Source organism: Podarcis gaigeae (assembly GCF_964106915.1).
Source record: "Podarcis gaigeae genome assembly, chromosome: W".
In the NCBI taxonomy this organism is placed as follows: Eukaryota; Metazoa; Chordata; class Lepidosauria; order Squamata; family Lacertidae; genus Podarcis; species Podarcis gaigeae.
The window spans coordinates 10,490,354-10,510,473 of record NC_139695.1 but is presented as its reverse complement, the minus strand read 5'-3'; the positions used below and the strand labels follow the sequence as shown (position 1 = coordinate 10,510,473).

General features: G+C 45.4%; 1 protein-coding gene across 3 annotated transcripts in view; it reads left to right on the top strand.

Annotated features, from left to right (window-relative positions):
• Positions 1 to 8,647, top strand: part of LOC310835931 (UDP-N-acetylglucosamine--peptide N-acetylglucosaminyltransferase 110 kDa subunit-like) — a 125,179-nt gene extending 116,532 nt beyond the window's left edge. For all 3 annotated transcript variants that reach the window (XM_083720876.1, XM_083720875.1, XM_083720877.1), the window contains one exon: positions 6,623 to 8,647. In XM_083720876.1, coding sequence (XP_083577002.1) covers positions 6,623 to 6,815 — 193 coding nt within the window. In that variant the 3' untranslated portion in view covers positions 6,816 to 8,647. The remainder of the gene's footprint in view (positions 1 to 6,622) is intronic.
• The last annotated feature ends 11,473 nt before the right edge of the window (positions 8,648 to 20,120 follow it).

Sequence of the window (20,120 nt, the reverse complement as noted above, 5' to 3'; positions counted from 1 at the left end):
ACTGGGGGGTGGGAGAGACCGCAGCGTTGGTTGCACAGCTCACGAAGCCCAATGGGAGCATTCAGCATCCCATTTCTTTGGAGAAAAACCTTCCTGGAATACAGTGGCGCCTTGGTTCCCAAACGCCTTGGCACTCAAACAACTCGGACACCAAACACTGCAAACCAGGAAGGAAGTGTTCCGGTTGGCAGATGTTTCCTGGTAGCCAAACGTGCTCCGTTTTGAGTGTGCCGCAATTCCATTTTGAGTGCCATACTTTTTTTTCTAGTGTTACGCTTCCGTTTTGAGTGTTTCACTGAGGTCTGTCTGTTTTTGCTGTGTTTTTTTTGCATTTTTGTGGGTCTTTTTCTTTTGTTTTTGTGACTGTGGGGAGCCTAATTCAGCAACTGATGGATTGATTGTGCGACTGCGGTACATTAGTTAATTGCTTTCATTTTATGGATCGATGGTCTCATTAGAGAGTAAAATTCATGTTTGAGGGGTTGTTTTCAAAAGTCTGGAACGGATTAATCCGTTTTGCATTACTCTCCTTGGGAAAGTGCACCTTGGTTTTGAAACGCTTTGGTTTTGGAACAGACTTCCAGAACGGGTTAAGTTTGAGAACAATTGTACCTGTTTTACAGAAAGGTTCGTCCTTGCTGGCATCCTCGGTTTTGGAACACTATGGAGGCCGGGGGATGGCATCACACAAATTAGAAAGAGTAGATTCACGGCGAAGCTCTCCTCATAGTCGTACCTTGGAATCCGTTCCGAAAGTCTGTTTTACTTTCGAAACGTTTGGAACCCAAGCACTGCTTCTGTGTGAGGGAGGTATGGCAGTGGGGGCAGATGTTATAGGCGAAGGGGATCGAGATACGGATATGCTCGTACCCCTTCCAATCTGCGCCCCATCCCGAGAGACGAGGGTAGGGTGAGCAAGGATTACTCACCTCCTTCACTGGTGTTGTGCAATGCCAGGTCTATAGGCAACAAAACCGCCACCCTGTGAGATTTCTTTACCTCGCAGGGGGTCGACCTGGCTTGTGTGACGGAGACCTGGGTGCGCGAAGGGGTAACTGTTACCTTACAAGAGATGGCGCCCCCGGGTTTCTCCGTCCTCCACCAGTCACGGACTGTGGGCCGGGGGGGAGGGGTGGCATTATTAATCCGGGAAGATTGTTCTTTCAGGGTTCTACCATCGCCATCGATCCCCGGCATTGAATGTGTTGGCCTAGTGTCGGGCTCTGAGGAGAGCTTGGCTGTCTGGCTGGTGTACCGGCCACCTAGCACACCAGCAGCCACCCTGTCAGGCCTGCTGGAGGCGGTGGCCGGCTGGGCCTTGGAGTTCCCTAACCTATTGGTATTGGGAGACTTCAACTTCCATGCTGATGCCACTCCCTCTTCACAGGCTCTGGACCTGGTGTCTTCCATGGCGACACTAGGGCTCTCCCAGTTTGTTTCGGGCCCCACACATCAAGCAGGCCACACGCTGGATTTGATCTTTGGCGCCGGTATACATGTGATCATGTCTCCTTCGATGAAGGTGCCATGGTCTGATCACTACGCTCTGAAAGCCAGGATTGACTTTCCACCCCCACCCTGCTTAGGTGGCGAGCCGATTTGGGCTCGCCCGCAGAGGCTGATGGACCCTGATAGATTCCGTCAAGCCTTGCGGGACCTTGCTCCCCCTGGCGACTCATTGACTGAGCTTGTTGAGGGCTGGAATACCCAGCTCCTGGCAGCCATTGATGAGAGCGCACCTAAGCGCCCTCTGCGACCCCGCAGAAACCGGGCTCCCTGGTTTACCGAGGAGCTTCGGAAAATGAAGCAGGACCTCAGACAGCTAGAGCGAGTATGGCGGGGTGCCCGTGACGGAGCCTCAAGAACATCTTATAGGGCTTTTATGAAAACCTATGAGATGGCAGTGAAGGCCGCTAAGAAGTCTTACTTCTCGGCCGCCATTGCATCCGCTAGCTCTCGCCCGGCGCAGTTATTTAGTATAATTCGGTCTTTAACGTCCCTTGAAGGACAGCCAAATTTAAATAACAATCTGACACACAGCTGTGAGGCGTTTGCGAGCTTTTTTGCAGAGAAGGTCCTGTTGCTCCGCCATGACCTCCCTGCCAATTTGGATACAATAAAGGAACTGGAGGCCCCTCGACCAGTTTGACCGGATATCCCCAGCCGATGTGGACAGACTCCTCCGAGCTGGAAAGCCCACCACCTGTCCTCTTGACCCGTGCCCGTCATGGCTGATTAGAGCGTGTCCAGACGAGGTGCGGGGCCCCCCTGGGGGATATCATCAATTTGTCCCTTGGCACCGGGATATTCCCAGGGGAACTGAAGGAGGCAGTGGTGCGTCCGCTCTTAAAGAAAACATCATTAGATCCCTTAGATCTATCCAATTACCGCCCGGTCTCAAATCTTCCATTCCTGGGTAAGGTGATTGAGAGAGCGGTTGCTGAACAGCTTGGTAGGTTTCTGGATGAAACATCTGCTCTGGATCCATTCCAGTCCGGCTTCCGCGCTGGTCATGGGACTGAGACGGCTCTGGTCGCCCTAACAGATGATCTCCGCAGGCAGCTGGATCGAGGCGGGTCGGGGCTGCTGATTCTTCTAGATCTGTCAGCAGCCTTTCACATGGTCGATCACGCACTCCTGGACCACCGCCTTGCCGACGTGGGGATCCAGGGCACAGTCCTTCAATGGCTGCGCTCGTTTCTCTCTGGTCGGGGACAGAGGGTGGCACTCAGGGGGGAATTGTCATCGCGCCACTCCTTGGTGTGTGGAGTACCTCAGGGTGCGATACTCTCCCCGATGCTTCTTAACATCTTTATGCGCCCCCTCGCCCAGCTTGTCTGGAGTTTTGGGCTGGGTTGCCATCAGTATGCTGATGACACCCAACTCTATCTGTTGATGGATGGCCATCCTGACTCGGCCCCAGACACACTGACCAGATGTCTGGAAGCTGTGGCTGGATGGTTACGTGGGAGCCGGTTGAAGTTAAATCCTTTGAAGACAGAGGTCCTCTGGCTGGGGCGGGACAATATGGGATTGAGGGGGCAACTCCCATCTCTTGCGGGGGTGCAATTAGTGCCAGCACCGTCCGTTAAGAGTTTGGGTGTAATCTTCGATACCTCCCTCTCTATGGAGGCGCAGATTACAGCTATAACAAAGGCGGCATTTTTTCATCTCCGCCAAGCTAAGCAGTTGGCCCCTTATCTCTCTCGCCCTGACCTAGCCACTGTGATCCATGCAACGGTCACCTCCAGACTGGATTATTGTAACTCGCTCTACGTGGGGCTGCCCTTGAGACTGACCCAGAAACTCCAGCGGGTGCAGGATGCCACGGTGAGACTCCTTATGGGATCTTCGCTGCGAGATCACATTCATCCGGTACTATACCAGCTGCACTGGCTCCCGGTGGAGTACAGGGTCAGGTTTAAGGTGCTGGTTTTAACCTTTAAAGCCCCTATACAGCCTAGGACCCTCGTACCTACGGGACCGCCTCTCCTGGTATGCCCCACAGAGAAACCTACGGTCTGCAAATAAAAACATCCTCAAGGTCCCAGGCCTCAGAGAGGTCAGGCTGGCCTCAACTAGAGCCAGGGCCTTCTCGGCTGCGGCTCCAATCTGGTGGAACGCTCTGTCACAAGAGACTAGGGCCCTGCGGGACCTGACATCTTGTGACATCCAAATAAATTTAGAAATATCACGCTGCCATCCCTTGAAACACTCCATCTTATCAACAATTTGCAGTGTTTGGAATAAAAATAACATTCTAGGCAATACATTCATCTTAATAGCTGCAATTCGACCTGACAAGGAAAGCTTCAAGTTTGACCAAATTTCCAGATCTTTTTTCACTTGGTTCCAACATTTCTCATAGTTATCTTTAAATAGATTCATGTTTTTAGCTGTCATATTAATCCCCAAATATTTTACACTCTTAACCACAGTTAAACCAGTTTCATTCTGGAACTTCTCCTTCTCCATTACTGTTAAGTTTTTCTCTAATACCTTAGTCTTTAATTTATTTAATTTAAATCCTGCCACTTGACCAAACTCTTGAATTAGTTCCAAGACCCTTCTAGTACTAGCACCTGGCTCTTGTAATGTAAGTACCAAGTCATCTGCAAATGCTCTCAACTTATATTGTTTCGCTCCGACCTGAACCCCTTTAACCAGCTGGTCTTTCCTTATCATATTCAGCAAAACCTCCAGGACCGAGATAAAAAGTAGTGGGGAAATTGGGCACCCCTGACGTGTCCCTTTTTCTATCTTAAGTTCTTCTGTAACCACGTTATTTACAATTAACTTTGCTTTTTGTTCAGAATATATTGCGCCTATACCGTTTTCAAACCCTTGGCCTACCCCCATCCCATGGAGATTCTTCTTCATAAAGCTCCAGGATATATTGTCAAAGGCTTTCTCCGCATCCACAAAAATCAAAACAGCTTTTGTGTTTATATTCGCTTCTAACATTTCCAAAATGTCTATTATATTCCTTACATTGTCTGACAGGTGTCTTCTCGGGAGAAAGCCCGCTTGATCCCTATGAATCTCCTCCATCAAAACTTTTTTCAGTCTCTTAGCCAAAATGTCAGCAAAAAATTTGTAATCCACATTTAGTAACGAGATTGGGCGGTAGTTCTTAAGTTGAGTCTTTTCAGTCTCTGTCTTCGGTATAAGCGTGATATAGGCCTCTTTCCACGTTTCAGGTGCTTCTTTCCCCTCAAGGATTTCATTACAGACTTCCTTCAAAGGTTGTATTAACCATTCTTTTAAAATTTTATAGTATTTGGAAGTCAGTCCATCAGGCCCCGGAGATTTGCCCAGTTGCATATTTTGAATGGCACCTTCTATTTCTTGTTCAGTTATTTTCTGATTCAAAAGTACTTTCCCTTCCCTCGAAATTTCCTTCATCCCATTTTTCTCCAAGAATTGTTCTATATCCGTGTCTTTTTGTGGCCCTTGTGCATATAATTGTTTAAAGTATCTCTGGAAGCAACTTCTAATCTCAGCTGGATTTATAATGTTCTTTCCATCCACTTCTAAACTTGTCACTGTATTTAATTTTTGTCTCTTCTTCAGTTGCCAAGCCAAAAATTTACCACATTTATCTGCAGATTCAAAAGTTTTCTGTCTCATTTGTTTAATTTTCCATTCTATTTCTTGATTCATCAGTTCCATATATTGGATTTGATATAGTTTAATTTCTCTCAAGATCTCCTGAGACTTTGGTTTTGATCTTAATTTCTTTTCTCCTTCCTTTATTTTTTCCAAAATCTTGTCCTTTTTCGCATTTTGGCTTCTCTTTTTTATTGCATTTTGTTGTATCAAGAAACCTCTCATGACCGCTTTGCTTGCGTCCCAGATTACTCTTTTTTCCACATTAGTCCTCATATTAATCTCGAAATAGTCTCTTAATGTTTTTTGGGCCTTTTTGCAGAATTCTTTATCTCTGAATAAGGTGTCATTCATCCTCCATCTAAAGGTGCCAGCTGTTGTTTGATTCATCTCCATCTTCACGGCGTTATGGTCGGAACATGTTTTTGGGCAGATTTCCACTTTCTTTATCTTTGGAGCCAGTCCTCTAGTAACCCATATTTGGTCAATTCTAGTCCAGGTCATTTTAGCTTCAGAAAATAAGGTTCCCTCTCTTTCAAGAGGATTTTTTATTCTCCAAATATCAACCAAGTCCATATTGTCTATCATTTCAAAGAAGGTTTTTGGTAATCTTCCATCTTTGGAAATCACTTGTCTCTGTGCTTTATCCATGTTTGTGGAAACTACTCAATTCATGTCTCCCATCATGATTACGTTAAAGTCCAGATAATCCAACAGTGTCTCATGCAGCTTCTTAAAGAATTCAGATTTGCCTTCATTTGGTGCGTAGATTCCTACGATCAAAAATTTCTGTCCTTGAACTTGTATTTCTATTGCCAAATATCTTCCTTGTTCATCTTTAAATATCAACTTCGGCATCAATCTTTCCTTTGCATATATAACCACACCTCTTTTCTTCACTTTGTCCGATGAAATAAATTCTTGTCCTAATTTTTTATTAATAAGTAATTTTCTATGTGATCTTATCACATGTGTCTCTTGTAAACAAATCAGGTCCAATTGTTGTTTCTTTAATATATGAAAGACGTTCTTCCTCTTTCGAGGCATGTTCAAGCCATCGCAGTTCCAACTTAATAGTCGTAAAGCCATGATGGGGTTATTTACTTACTCCTCCTACTGCTCCCAGTTGTTGCTCTTCGTCTGTTGGTGGCAGTAGTCCAAACGACAAATTTGCTATGTCCAGTATTCCTTTTCCCAATGGTTTCATGGACAAGTATATTTGAATGGAACCAAGAGGGGGATTCCTTTTTGGAATCGTAAAATCCTTGTTTTACAGAAAGCTTCAACCTTGCTATATCCTCTTAATATGGACAACTGGAGGAAGGTTTACTTTTTACAACATATAAGGTTTTATGGACGTGGAACCAAGAGGGGGAGTGGAGGGAGGTCGACCCAAAATTACCATTTAATTTGGTTGTGATCCCCCCTTTTTTCTTTTCCTTTCGGGAAAATAAATGAAATGTTGATTAATAAATGAATTAATAATTAATAAACGAACGCTTTTCTCCCATAGCCTGAAGAACATCCGCGGCAAGGTGTGGAAGCAGAGGATATCCAGCCCCCTCTTCAACACCAAGCAGTACACACTGGAACTGGAGCGGCTCTACCTCCTGATGTGGGAACACTTCTCCGCCGGCCACAAACCGGACCACATCCTCAAGCCCGGCGAATCGGCCTCGAGATCCGGAGCTGTGCGAGAGACATGAATCCTTCAGGATACATACCTCCTTCCGGAGCAGAGGGAAGCGGGAGTCAAGGATGCAATTTGTGTGGCGACCGGAGGCTCACTCTTGCATGACGGGGAGGCCAGCAATTTCTGACACCCCCCCGAACCCCACCTTTTCCGGATCTTCTTGCCATGGGAAGGCACAAAGGGATTGGCAGTCGATTCCGATTTCCCGTGAACGAATCTCTTTTTTTCCCCTTCTCCCTACGCGAATCTGGAGCTTTTCGAGAGAACCTTTTTAGGAATTCCTCTTGCTCCGTCGGTGGCTCTCTTTTTACGGCATTTTAAGTCCACATCCTTCTTCCAAGGACGGCAGGAGGGAAAATTTGGCGCCAGCAGCAGCGAAGCTTTTACGGGTTTTATAAACCACTTGAACCAACATCTGCTTTCTTAACGTTGGACTTCTCTCCGGGGCTGCCCTTGGTTTTGGTTTTTTCGGCTTCAGTTCATGCCGGGTCAACTGGGCCGAAAAAGCAAAAGACCTAAAGTTTTGGCTTTTTCAGCTTTAATTCATGCCGGGTTGATTGCGCCAAAAAAGCAAACGCAATTTAAGGCGTAAAGTGGGGGGAAATAGCAACCTGGTGCCAAACTGCGCGTCCTTCCAGGGCAGTGTCAAATTATGTACAGAGGTGCAGGCCTGCGCACTGCCGCCAATGCTGAAAATGAAATAAAAGAGCGTTGGTTTTTGCTCAGGTTGGCGCATTTCGATGTGCTCTTTGCGGTTGATGGAACAATTATGTGCCGGGCCACTGGTGTTTTGACTTTGTCAAATGCAGCTCTTCCAGGTAAGTATGGGTTTCCCCCTCCACTTCGACGAGCTTTTTGGAAAGATCACGGTCGAGTGCAAACCTCCTTTTTCACATCTGAAGCATCGCTGGTCGGCTTTTAAGCCCACAAAAATGATTGATCGGAGGGCAAAACGTGCATCCGATGGGCTGCATCCAAAGTTATTTTCCAAATCGCTTCCCTGCCTGACACCGAAAAGTTTCAGAGCGGCGCATTTTCTGTGCTTTTGGTGGTGCCGCACATGGATCCGTGCCAATAATTGCTGTCTGTGGCCGGCCTAATGCCCCTTTCCTTATATTCCGAATTTGACCCTCAGGTATGTAGCCCTGAGCTGTGCTTAAACCTTTGCAGTTCTCTTCATTTTGGCTTAATATGGGCTGGATTATATTGCTTTTCTATATATAGATAATATTGGCAAGAAGCATTTAGTCGTCCAAGCCCTAAGGGTAAATCTTTCATCTTTGCGGTGCCAGTTCCCTTCTTTGGGCTTAATATGGGCTGGATTATGTCAATCTATATATAAATAATATTGGAAGAAGCATTGGTCCCAAGCCCTAAGGTTAAATATTCAATCTTTGCAGTGCCAGTTCTCTTTGTTTGGGCTTATTATGGGCTGGATTATATTGATTATCTATATATAGATAATAAAATAGGCGAGAATCATTTAGTCGCCCCCGAGCCCAACGCTTTCTTTTCGTGGTGAAGAATTCTGAATTTTGCTGTTGGCGGAGAAGCGGCAGCTGGCTATGCATCTACTTGGGAGTAAACTAGGGAGTCAAGCTTTCACTTTCTGTTCAGAGATTGGGTAGTCGAGCTTTTGCTTTCGGTCTGGAGATTGGGGAGTCGAGCTGAGCTTTCACTTTCCACCAGAAGATGATTTCCTGGGAAGGTTAACCACTGTGTGTAGTTTTTTAAATGGCGAGGGAAGAATGGGTCTTTCCTCCCATTGTGTTTCTTTCTGCTTACTCACTGTAACAGCTTTTGTTTCCAGATATGTGTTGGAGAAATAAAAATGAAAATCACTGACTTGGAACGTTTCCTCTCTTTTTTTGGCAATAGGTTTCATTGAGTTTGCTTATTAGGACGGTTATTTGATTCATTCTTCAAAACGAGAGGCGGCTTGGCAAAGGAACCAGCCCCAGGACCAGCCCATAATAATTCATCACCATAACAATAACAGCAACAATAATAATACTAGTTACAGGTAGGTAGCCCTGTGGGCTCTGCCGTAGTAAAAAAAAATAAAATTCCTTCCAGTAGCACCTTAGAGACCAGCTAAGTTTGTTATTGGTATGAGCTTTTGTGTGCATGCACACTTCTTCAGATAGGTATCTGAAGGTATAGGCATCTGAAGAAGTGTGCATGCATATGGAAGCTGGTACCAATAACAAACTTACTTGGTCTCTAAGGTGCTACTGGAAAGAATTTTTTTAAAATTTTGTTTCAACAACAATAATATTATAATAATTTATTTATACCCCAGCCACTCTGGACGGCTTCCAACAAAGATTTAAAATACATTAAAACATCAGTCATTAAAAACTTCCCTGAACGGGGCTGCCTTAAGATATTACTATTACCAGGGCTTTTCTTCTTCTTTAAGAAATGGTTAAGGGGTACTCTCATTTTGATTCAAGAAAATCACCATTTTATAGGTCAAATGGGGGGAAATAAGTACAGTAAGTGAACAAAAGTACAAAGATTTACAAAATGTTAGGGGTATGCGTATGTACCCCTGTGTCCCCCCAGAAAAACAGCACTGATTATTATTATTTTTTCCTTTAAAAATGTTTAGGGGTGTAGTGGTTAAGAGTGGTAGATTTGTAATCTGGTGAACTGTGTTTGCATATCCTCTCCTCCACATGCAGCTGCTGGGTTACCTTGGGCTAGTCACACTTCTTTAAAGTCTCTCAGCCCCACTCACCTCACAGAGTATTGTTGTGGGGGAGGAAGGGAAAGGAGAATGTTAGCCGCTGTTAGATAAAGCAGGATATCAAATCCAAACCATTCTCTCATTTTATAGTTCAATTTGGGGGTAAATAAATACAGTAAATGGACAAAAATACAAAGATTCTAGTTATCTCCCGCTTGGACTACTGCAACGTGCTCTACGTGGGGCTACCTTTGAAGATGACCCGGAAACTGCAATTAATCCAGAATGTGGGAGCTAGACTGGGCACTGGGAGTGACTGCCGGGACCACATAACACCAGTCCTGAGAGATCTGCATTGGCTTCCAGTACATTTCCGGGCACAATTCTAAGTGTCGGTGCTGACCTTGAAAGCCCTCAATGTCCTTGGTCCAGTATATCCGCAGGAGCGTCTCCACCCCCATCGTTCAACCCGGACACTGAGGTCCAGCTCCGAGGGCCTTCTGGCGGTTCCCTCATTGCGAGAAGTGAGGTTACAAAGAACCAGACAGAGGGCCTTCTCGGTGGTGGCGCCCACCCTGTGGAACACCCTCCTGTCAGATGTCAAGGAAATAAGCAGCTATCCTATTGTTAAAAGGCATTTGAAGGCAGCCCTGTTTAGGGAAGTTTGTAATATTTAATGCTGTATTGTTTTTTAAACTCTGTTGGGAGCCACCCAGAGTGGCTGGGGAAACTCAGCCAGATGGGCGGGGGAATAAATTATTATTATTATTATTATTATTATTATTATTATTATTATTATTATTATTATTATTATTCACAAAACGTTGCAGTGGTCCAAATGGAGATGGCGTTGATAAGTGGTCCATGTTTCACAAGCGTACAGTAAGTTAGTAGTACACCAGTGCTGGATTGTCGTAGAAGCTCAACAAGCTCTTGCTTAGGGCCCCGCTCTCTTGGGGGCTCCATAAAAATTTAAAGGGGAAAAAAACTGGATGTACCTTTCCAAAATATAAGAAAAAAATTAAAAAAAACAACCTACATGCAGCAACAGTGTTTTGTGTTGTGTCGGCTCCTATTTGTGATGTGCACATGGCTTTAGATACATATGAGGTCCATCAATTACCATATATAGCATATATTCAACACACAAAAAAGTGACAATTTGTTGTGGACAAAGGACAGCTGGACATATCGAGGGACCCATTACCTTCAGTAGCTTAGGGCCTCATCAAACCTCAATCCACCCCTGAGTGGGGAATATATTATTATTAATATTAATATTGTTAATATTAATAATAATATTAATACTATTAATACTATCAGTGCTATAATCTGGGGCCGAATCATTCGCGACATTATATGCATCATATTTTGTAAACATTGCAATAAGCAGGGTATACAGGAGCAGAGAAGAAGCAAAATCAGCAAGAGGTCCAGTAGCATCAGTAGAAGTCCTCTAAACCACCCAAGGTTCGGAAGCCACTCAGTCACTCAGCTATTTCGAATAGCTTCACCATGGTCAGAAATGTTAAAGCCACAGGCTCCTCCTATCAAATTTAACGTGACACAAAATCCGGCAGAACCAAAATCGGGGCCGTAACAGGACTCATTCCAAGGCACAGGGAGGAGGGGTATTCCTCCCAAAGCATCTGTAGGTCCCAGAGTGCAGATCGTGCAATTGGTTCGGTTTGCAGAATAGGCTACCATTTCTGCCATTTGCAACCATTTATTGTACGTGTTGCGGGTACCCCATTCTCTCATTAGCCGCTGGGTTACTTTAAGCGGTGTGGGTGCGCTGATGGCCAGAAATAAGAAGAATACCATCCTGGCCAAAACCATGGTCACCCGCAGTCCTGTCTGTGGCATTTAGGCGGAGGGACCTAACTATTACCTATTACCTGGGTTACCTCCCACAAAACTATATACAAAGCTATATATTCAAAGGGAAAGGAAAGGATAGAAAGGTCCTCTTCTAGTCCATGCTGGATTCTTCTGCCGTGCGTAGAGGTGCCAGCTTCCAGGGGTGGCACCAGCAGGGCGGTTGTCTGGTGGGCGCCAAAAAATGGTGAGTCGAAGGGGTTGGTGTAGATCAGTCGTAACAGTCCACTCTGATGCTGCCTTCTTTGCACTACTGCTTGCATGCAGGGAGGCAAGCCTTGTTCCGTAGTGGTTAATTTTTCAGACAAATAGGCTATGGGTTGGTCATCATCAGGGTCTGTGGCCTTCTGGACTACTTCCACTACCTTAGCCATATTGATGGGTTTTTTAGCCGCTTTCCTCATGCCTTCTAACACGATTCTATGATATGTTTCTAATGTTGCTCTCCCATTAGCGGTATTCTAGTCCCAATTATGGGTTTGTCTAGGATAAGCTATTGCAATTGCAGCATCATTGTTGCCTGCTGCTCTCAGATGCTCTCTAGCCCCGGAATGTACCTTCTGGACCTCCTCAGTGGTGAGTATTGTATCCATAAGTTGGCTTATGGTTCGGAATATGTCATAAGTAGGCATGAAAGTTTTAAACACACCTTCAAATAGTCTAATTATTTTATTTTAGCTGGATCCTCTTCAAAAGAAGGATTCTGGTTTTCCCAATTGCAAACATCCGTGCTTTTAAATGGCACATGTTGCATAGTAAAAGTGTGTGGAGGCCGGTTGCCCTGGGCGTTGATCGGCTCCAAGGGGGTCATACACCCGGCGGAGCAGGGCCACCAGATTGGGGCCAGACAGGGGTATGGGGCCTTTGGGTTTTTTATGTCTCTTTAAGTTTAGCGACTATGCACCATTTGGCTGCCATGTCCCATGCAGCTTTTAATGCCTTCTGTTTCTTCGGCCAATTCCTGTCCCTGTACTCTGCTGCCCTCAGGACCAAAGGCGTCCACTTTATCACTATATGGTCTTACATACTGAAATACCCTTTGTACTGCCTTTTTGTCCACTTCATCTCCTCTAAGTCCTTTCTAAATTCTTCAATCCCAACATCATTTTCCTCCTCGCTTTCCTCCTCCTCCTCATCCTCTCTCTCTATTTTTTTTTTGACACTGACACAAAGATGAAGTACGTTAACACGGTAACACAGGTGATAATCTGGCTTCTAAAATCATTCCCACAAACAGAAAGCTTAAAAGCACATAAAAAAACCATGTACCAGATGCTGGCTTTTCTCAAGGTTAAATGTGATTATAGCATATACACACACAAATTGCAGGCAGAGATTAAATCACAAAAGAATGAGATCCTCTTGGAAGGTAGCATACTACTGTGATTATCCTACCTTTTCCTCTAAGATATGCTTCTGTTTTAAATTCTTTCTGCAGAATATTCACTGCGAAAGGGAGTTTTGTTGGGCTGCACTTGAAAGTTGATTGACTTTTTAAATAAAAAAAACTGTAGGACAGTCCGACAGTTTCCCCTATTGTTATTTATCTGCAATTAATTTTAATCTTGATATACATATTCACATACTTAATTGACTTGGGACAGTGGTTCAGTTAAAATTAGGGCACTACAATAGGTTAAGTGCTACCTGCTGTATGACTGAATTTTCTTATAAGAAAACATCTGATAACAGTTTGAAAGGGTTTCCTATTAAACAGGAGGAATTGAAGCAAGTGAAATTAAGCGGTGCCCACTTAAATGAAACAAAGGATTGACAGACGCAGCAATTTGGAGAAAATGAAGGTTAAGTTTATTGCTGAACAATAAACCTAATATCCTAATATCTCCCCCCCCCCCCGGGTGGCCGCAAATATAAACTTGAAAGTCTTTTGATACATTCATGTAAAGGTTCAAATTGCACACCTGTTTCTTTGATTTCATTTACACCTTACATACTTCAGATAAAAATAGTTCTGGGAAAAATGCAGTTCCAGTCAAAACACAAAATTCTTCCTCTTCCAATTATTCACCATGGTACAGCAGCATACAGAATCCTAGCCAGTTTAAATACAGAAACCAAACCAGAGATAGCTCGAGTTTCTCACAGTGCAAAGCTACTTTCCCTCCTAGCCTAAAAAAAAAGGATTTTCTTTCTTCCTTGAAGTTTTAAATAAAACCAGGAGAACGGCACTATTTTGCCTCTTTCCATGCAAAGGTACAAAATTTCGTGGTGACTTCAAGGCAACTGCACCTTTCAGCATTGCAACAGCTGTGGATTAATTCTTTAAAAACTGTTTTTACTCATGAAAACCTCAACCAAGAAGCTGAGCAAGACTGTGACTAAGTGTGTTGCTGGTCACACACAGCCTCTATGCAATTCAGCTTTTACTGAATTTAGTAAATTCTCTTTCAATAATAGCATCTGAATATATTAATTTCATTAATACTAATCAGCATAAACACTCAACCGTCTTTACAACACACTAACCAACTTTTTTCCTGTTCTAACATTCTCACTTCTCTCCTGATCTGCATGAACATCAGATTTAAACCCCCAATCGTGGGTTCTTAAACCCCCAATCATCTCCCTTTGTGGCGTCCTTCCAATTATCATCCAGAAAACACACACACACTGCAAGGGGGTCGATTTACTGCTTGTACCCCCCATGATTTGGGACACTCCGACCACCTAGTATTATTTTTCACTCAGTCACCTTTCTCCGCATCCTGTTAGTGGCCTAGACAGACTTGTGTCGCCAGGAACCGCACTTCAAGGACCACACTTCGCTTTGCCAGTGGCTCTGAGCCCCAACGTCTCATGCACTCAAACATTCACTGGAGTGTTCCCATACACATAAAAAAAGCCTTATTAGACTTTACTGATTGGTAGGGTGAGCACTGCTCCCAGAACAGGGAGGAAGGAGTCAAATGACACCGAGGTTTGGTTCAGAGAAAGAGTTTATTCTGCTCTTCGGATAGCAGAAGGCACTGCGTGAATCGGTTCACAGCAAGCACAAAAGCAAGAAAAATTGCATACAGTATATATATCCTCCAGGCACCCTCTCCCCCTTTCCCCTGGAATCCAGACACGTAAGCTTATACACGTAAGTTGACATCACAGATGTTCCTGCTTCGGTACTCTTAACCATTGCTGACACAGATGGCTTACTCTATATTTGTTACAATTCCTCATAGCAATCCCACCTGATCACTGCATCTCACCGTTTTTTATTTATTTAAATTTTATTTATTTAATATATATTTTTTAAGAAGAGTTGAAGATGTTGCAACAAATTTTAATGGGTACCAGTGATCAATTCAGATAGTTCAAGAATTGACAGACGCAGCAATTGGAGAAAAAGAAAGTGAGGCTTATTGCTGAGCAATAATTGACCCAGTGGAATCTTTTCCAAAAGACTGGGCCCCGAGCTCTGTCGCCCAGGGGTTTTTATACCTGAGTACATACATCACAGATCATGACATAATCAAATACAATTGCGAATGGAAGCAAAATAAGCTAATGAGTGCATACAAGCCTTGCTCCTGACCAAACAGAGTTCTCTCCCAACTTCTGCTTTTTAGTTTGAACATGCAGTCTTGGGGCAGCCTTGACCTTTCTCCTAGATTTATTGCAAGAATAGAAACTTAAGGCAAGAAGGAACTTTAACTGTTACTCCCAGGCGGCCATCTGTTTATAAGGGACATTTTGCGGTTAGCACCTTCCTGTTTCACTGCATAGACTTTGTCTGGACAAGGGGGGAAAGTGCCAGCACACCAGATTTATCGCTTCCCTTCTTGTAGAGAGAGAACAAGGAGGTACTGGGACAAAGTTCATTTAAACTTTGCAGATTTAAGCAATTTGCTGTTAAGCTAAGCAGAAGCTTTCATGATTCAAACATGGATTATAAAATCATAAAAAATATCTGGTTATACATGGATATATATGAATATATTGATAACTGATAACTGATTATATGGATAACTGATTATATGAAAAGCATAAGGGTAAAATTCCTCCAGGTCCTGCTTCAAAGATAGTTTTTTGTAAGAAGAGTTTAAGATAGTAGACGTTAAGGTAGCAGGGGTACTGTGTTCTCTTCATGTTTATGTATGTGTTCTTGTATCACAGAAAGATGTCTTGTCGACATTCCTAAAGGAGAGCGCAACAACCTTTGCCTATTCTTTTCTAAAACTGAGCAACTAGGCAGGACCCATGTCAATCTGCGAGGGCAGCATTGAGCATCAGATAAATTTGCAGGAAGGTAGTTTGATTACACATGAAAAACCAGCTATCTGGTAAGAGCACATGAGCATAATTAAAAGTAATCTGTTGAACACGTGAACAAGTCCAAGTTGGCCTTCCTGTGTCAGTGAAAGACAGCGAGTTGCTTTCTTACTGCAGTTCACAATCTGCACACGAGGTGTCTGGCGTGGCTGCAACTGTAGGTGTGTATAACGAGATTGCATTGAGGGGTAACTTTTGTGTCACTGTTCCCCAATCATGGAGATTGGTATAACCAATGATACCTTCAAGAATCCATTTAGAAAACCACTTTCCCATGTGTGTGGCATGTGTCATATGAAAGGCTGTGTACAAACAGGAATCATACAATTTTCTAAGGCAGTGTGCATATCACATGTTTCACTCAGACAAAAATGAGAGACAGTAGGAAATTTAGCTAAATGCATCCACATATTGTAGCTATGACTAGAAGAAGTGTCAGGAGGAAGATAGATACATTGAGTAAAAGGTAAAGGTACCCCTGCCCGTACAGGCCAGTCGTGTCCGACTCTAGGGTTGTGCGCCCATCTCACTTAAGAGGCCGGGGGCCAGCGCTGTCCGGAGACACTTCCGGGTCACGTGGCCAGCGTGACGAAGCTGTTCTGGCGAGCCAGCACCAGCGCAGCACACGGAAACGTCATTTACCTTCCCGCTATAAAGCGGTACCTATTTATCTACTATACATGTTAAAAGCAGCATAGAGTTCATATGTAGCTGAGTAATTAGAGCTACTAAAAAAGTCTCTGGTGCTTCTGGAACATCATAATGCTGAAATCGTGTCCTGGCATCAGAGTCCAAGGTCTTCAGCATTCCCCATGTCCCCTTCGGGCATCCCTCAGCCTTTCGAGGATGAGGATGGGTGCAATGGACTTTCGCACAGGGCTGCTGAGCCTGTAGATGCAGAATCAGGGTCATGGTCCTTGCAAAGTCGGAATGGGATTCTGCAGGCCTTGGTGCAAGCGCATGTCTTGGCCTATAGGGATGGATACAGCGACCTGGAATCCACAAAGGACCTGAGGAAGTAAGAACAGTAGGGCATCCCTGCCCCCAGGTAATCAAAGGAATAGGTCCCTCTCACTGCGGGTTGGGGAGCAGCTGGTACATCACTAGAGGGCGTTCCAGAGGTACCTCTTTCCTACAATGGCGTTCCATAGGAGAACATTTATTAGGAAAGGAAAAAATTGATTTAAGGTAAAGTTAACAGGAGCTAAAGTGCAGGAAGGACGTCCATCAACAATATCCTTAGCTTGTGTCAGAGGAATGAAAAATTATGTTATCAGCTGCTCAGTTCCCTGGTGAAAAAATGCATGGCTGTCAATTGCATTAGAAAATAACGGACAGAAAGATTTCAAAGCAGAATCAGCATGTTGATTTCCTGCTGAAATTATATTCTTGAATTCTGTATGGGAGCAAAATGTAAGCATCAGAAAGGCACAGTTCTATTTATCAAGAGATTTTTCAGTGTCAAGAACGAAGAGTAGATTAAAATCTAGCATAGGAGAAAGATAGGAATTAGCCAAATGTGATAAAAAGATATCCCACGTCACACAAAAAGCACAAAATGCAGTGGAAGTGTGGGCTGGTCTCTGTCAGTTTCCTGATTAGCTACAAAAAAATATGCCAGTTATTTTCAGAATCCTTATATGTTAAAACACTCGAGGTGTTGAATAGGAACCTGTTTTTGCACAGAAACCAATTTTCAGGGTACCTGTTGAATTAAAACTAGGTGTGAATCTTTAGGAGGGTTAAAATAAACTACCCCAAGTTAATCAGTAAATGCAATCTAATAGGAAAAAGAAAAACTCATTAAGGACTTGTGTTTCTGTTTTAGAAAAAAGAAAATACCGTATTTTTCGCACCATTGGACGCACTTTTTTACTCTTAAAAAGTAAGGGGAAATGTCTGTGCGTCCTATGGAGCGAATGTGTGGTCCCTGGAGCCAAATTGCCGGAGTGCGGCACACTCTTGGACTGGTCTTTGGTAGTGGTGGTGGAGCCGCGCTCCCCTGCCGGCAGCCTTGGCTTCCCACTGCAGCCCCGGGAAGCTTTGGAGCAAGGGGAGGGCTGCGCGCCCATCTCCCGCACTCCTGGGCTGCTGAAAGGGGGTGGGGGGGAGAGCCGCGCTCATCTGCCGACAGCCTCGGCTTCCCCCTGCAGCCCCGGGAAGCTTTGGAGCAAGGGGAGGGCTGTGCGCCCATCTCCCGCACTCCTGGGCTGCTGAATGGGGGTGGGGGGGGAGAGCCGCGCTCCCCTGCCGGCAGCCTCGGCTTCCCCCTGCAGCCCCGGGAAGCTTTGGAGCAAGGGGAGGGCTGTGCGCCCATGCCCCGCACTCCTGGGCTGCTGAATGGGGGCGGGGGGGGGGGGTGGAGAACCGCGCGCATCTGCCGACAGCCTCGGCTTCCCCCTGCAGCCCCGGGAAGCTTTGGAGCAAGGGGAGGGCTGTGCGCCCATGCCCAGCACTCCTGGGCTGCTGAATGGGGGTGGGGGGGAGAGCCGCGCTCATCTGCCGGCAGCCTCGGCTTCCCCCTGTAGCCCCGGGAAGCTTTGGAGCAAGGGGAGGGCTGTGCGCCAATGCCCCGCACTCCCGGGCTGCTGAATGGGGGCGGGGGTGGGGGAGCCGCGCTCCCCTGCCGGCAGCCTCGGCTTCCCCCTGCAGCCCCGGGAAGCTTTGGAGCAAGAGGAGGGCTGTGCGCCCATGCCCCGCACTCCTGGGCTGCTGAATGGGGGTGGGGGTGGGGGTGAGGCATCTAATCATAAGCCTGCATTTTTATCAAAGCTTATATGTTTGATCAGGGCTTGTATTTTAAAATGAGCCTAAAGATTTTAAAATGTTTCATGCGAGGCAGAAGTCCAGCTGCCTAAGAACCTTGGCAATGTTTTTCCTCCTAGACAAGGGGCCCCCCTGATTTATAGCAGAAAACAATTCTCAAAGTCGTAAAAAGGGAATTACAGGCTGAGAGCCGGACACTGACCTTGCATGTTACAGAGTACAATTAAGCTGTAAGAGTGGTCAAAATTAAGAGTGGGTAAATAGTAAAATAACACCATGTGCCTCCCATTAAACTTGAGCCATATTTTCCTAAGGTTGAAAGGTCAAGAGCAAATTGAAAAGCAACTGGTCTGGCTGGCAGAAAGGAAGGATTTTTGGAAGTCTTAAACTGAGATCCTTTTAAGATTTCTTTTCCTTTTAAAAGGTTATTTATGTATTAAATATATTGGCTTAAATGTAATTATGCAAAGGATTTAAGAAATGCTAGATTCTTATTTCATATAGTTGTAAGAGTTGTAACTATCCTGAAATTAAGTCAGCCACCAGCCCAGCCCCCCTGCCAAGCAGGAAACATCATTAGATATATGGTTGTCAGGCCTTTTGTTTAGAGACCTCCAAATGAAGGAGATCTTTCAATGATGATGTGAACTCAAGATCCTTGAAGATAAAAAGTTAAGATTAACCATCTGTTTTGGAAGGCAATAGGGCAAGGAGGGCAAGAGGTGAGCTGGTAATTAAGATTCCTTGTTGAGACACATGTAAGATATATTACTACTTATTTGTCATTTATAGATATAAGAATATATAGCTTTTTGTGTCCCATAAAAGGGCGAAAGGAAATGGGTGTATCTTTTGTGATTGGTTCTAGCAAACAGCCAATAGGAATTTCAACCAGGCTGATTGGACAGAGGCAGCCACAGGAGGAGCAAGGGGGCTGGATTAAGGAAATATAAGTGCTGGCCAGAATGGCAGGAGGCCAGGCCAGAGCTTGGTAACCATATACCACTGTGCCTCTCATTTATTTGTCTGACAAATAAATTACTATTTTAATTTCTCTATTGCTGCGTTGAATATTTCATTCCAGCTAAGCGTTAACCACAAGCAGGGTGCTACAGGGGAGCCGCGCTCCCCTGCCGGCAGCCTCGGCTTCCCCCTGCAGCCCCGGGAAGCTTTGGAGGAACGGGAGGGCTGTGCGCCCATCCCCCGCACTCCTGGGCTGCTGAATGGGGGCGGGGGGGAGAACCGCGCTCATCTGCTGGCAGCCTCGGCTTCCCTCTGCAGCCCCGGGAAGCTTTGGAGGAACGGGAGGGCTGTGCGCCCATCCCCCGCACTCCTGGGCTGCTGAATGGCGGCAGGGGGGGGAGAACCACGCTCATCTGCCGGCAGCCTCGGCTTACCCCTGCAGCCCCTGGAAGCTTTGGAGCAACGGGAGGGCTGTGCGCCCATCCCCCGCGCTTCTGGGCTGTTGAATGGGGGAGGTGGGGAGAGCTGCGCTCCCCTGCCGGCAGCCTCGGCTTCCCTCTGCAGCCCCGGGAAGCTTTGGAGCAACGGGAAGGCTGTGCACCCATGCCTCATGCTCCAGGGCTGCTGAATGGGGTTGGGGGGGTGCTGCTCTGCTAGCAGCCTGCCCTTCCCCTCAAGGTTTGGAGCAGTGGGCAGGCTGTGCGTCCATGCCCCACACTCCTGGGCTGTTGAATG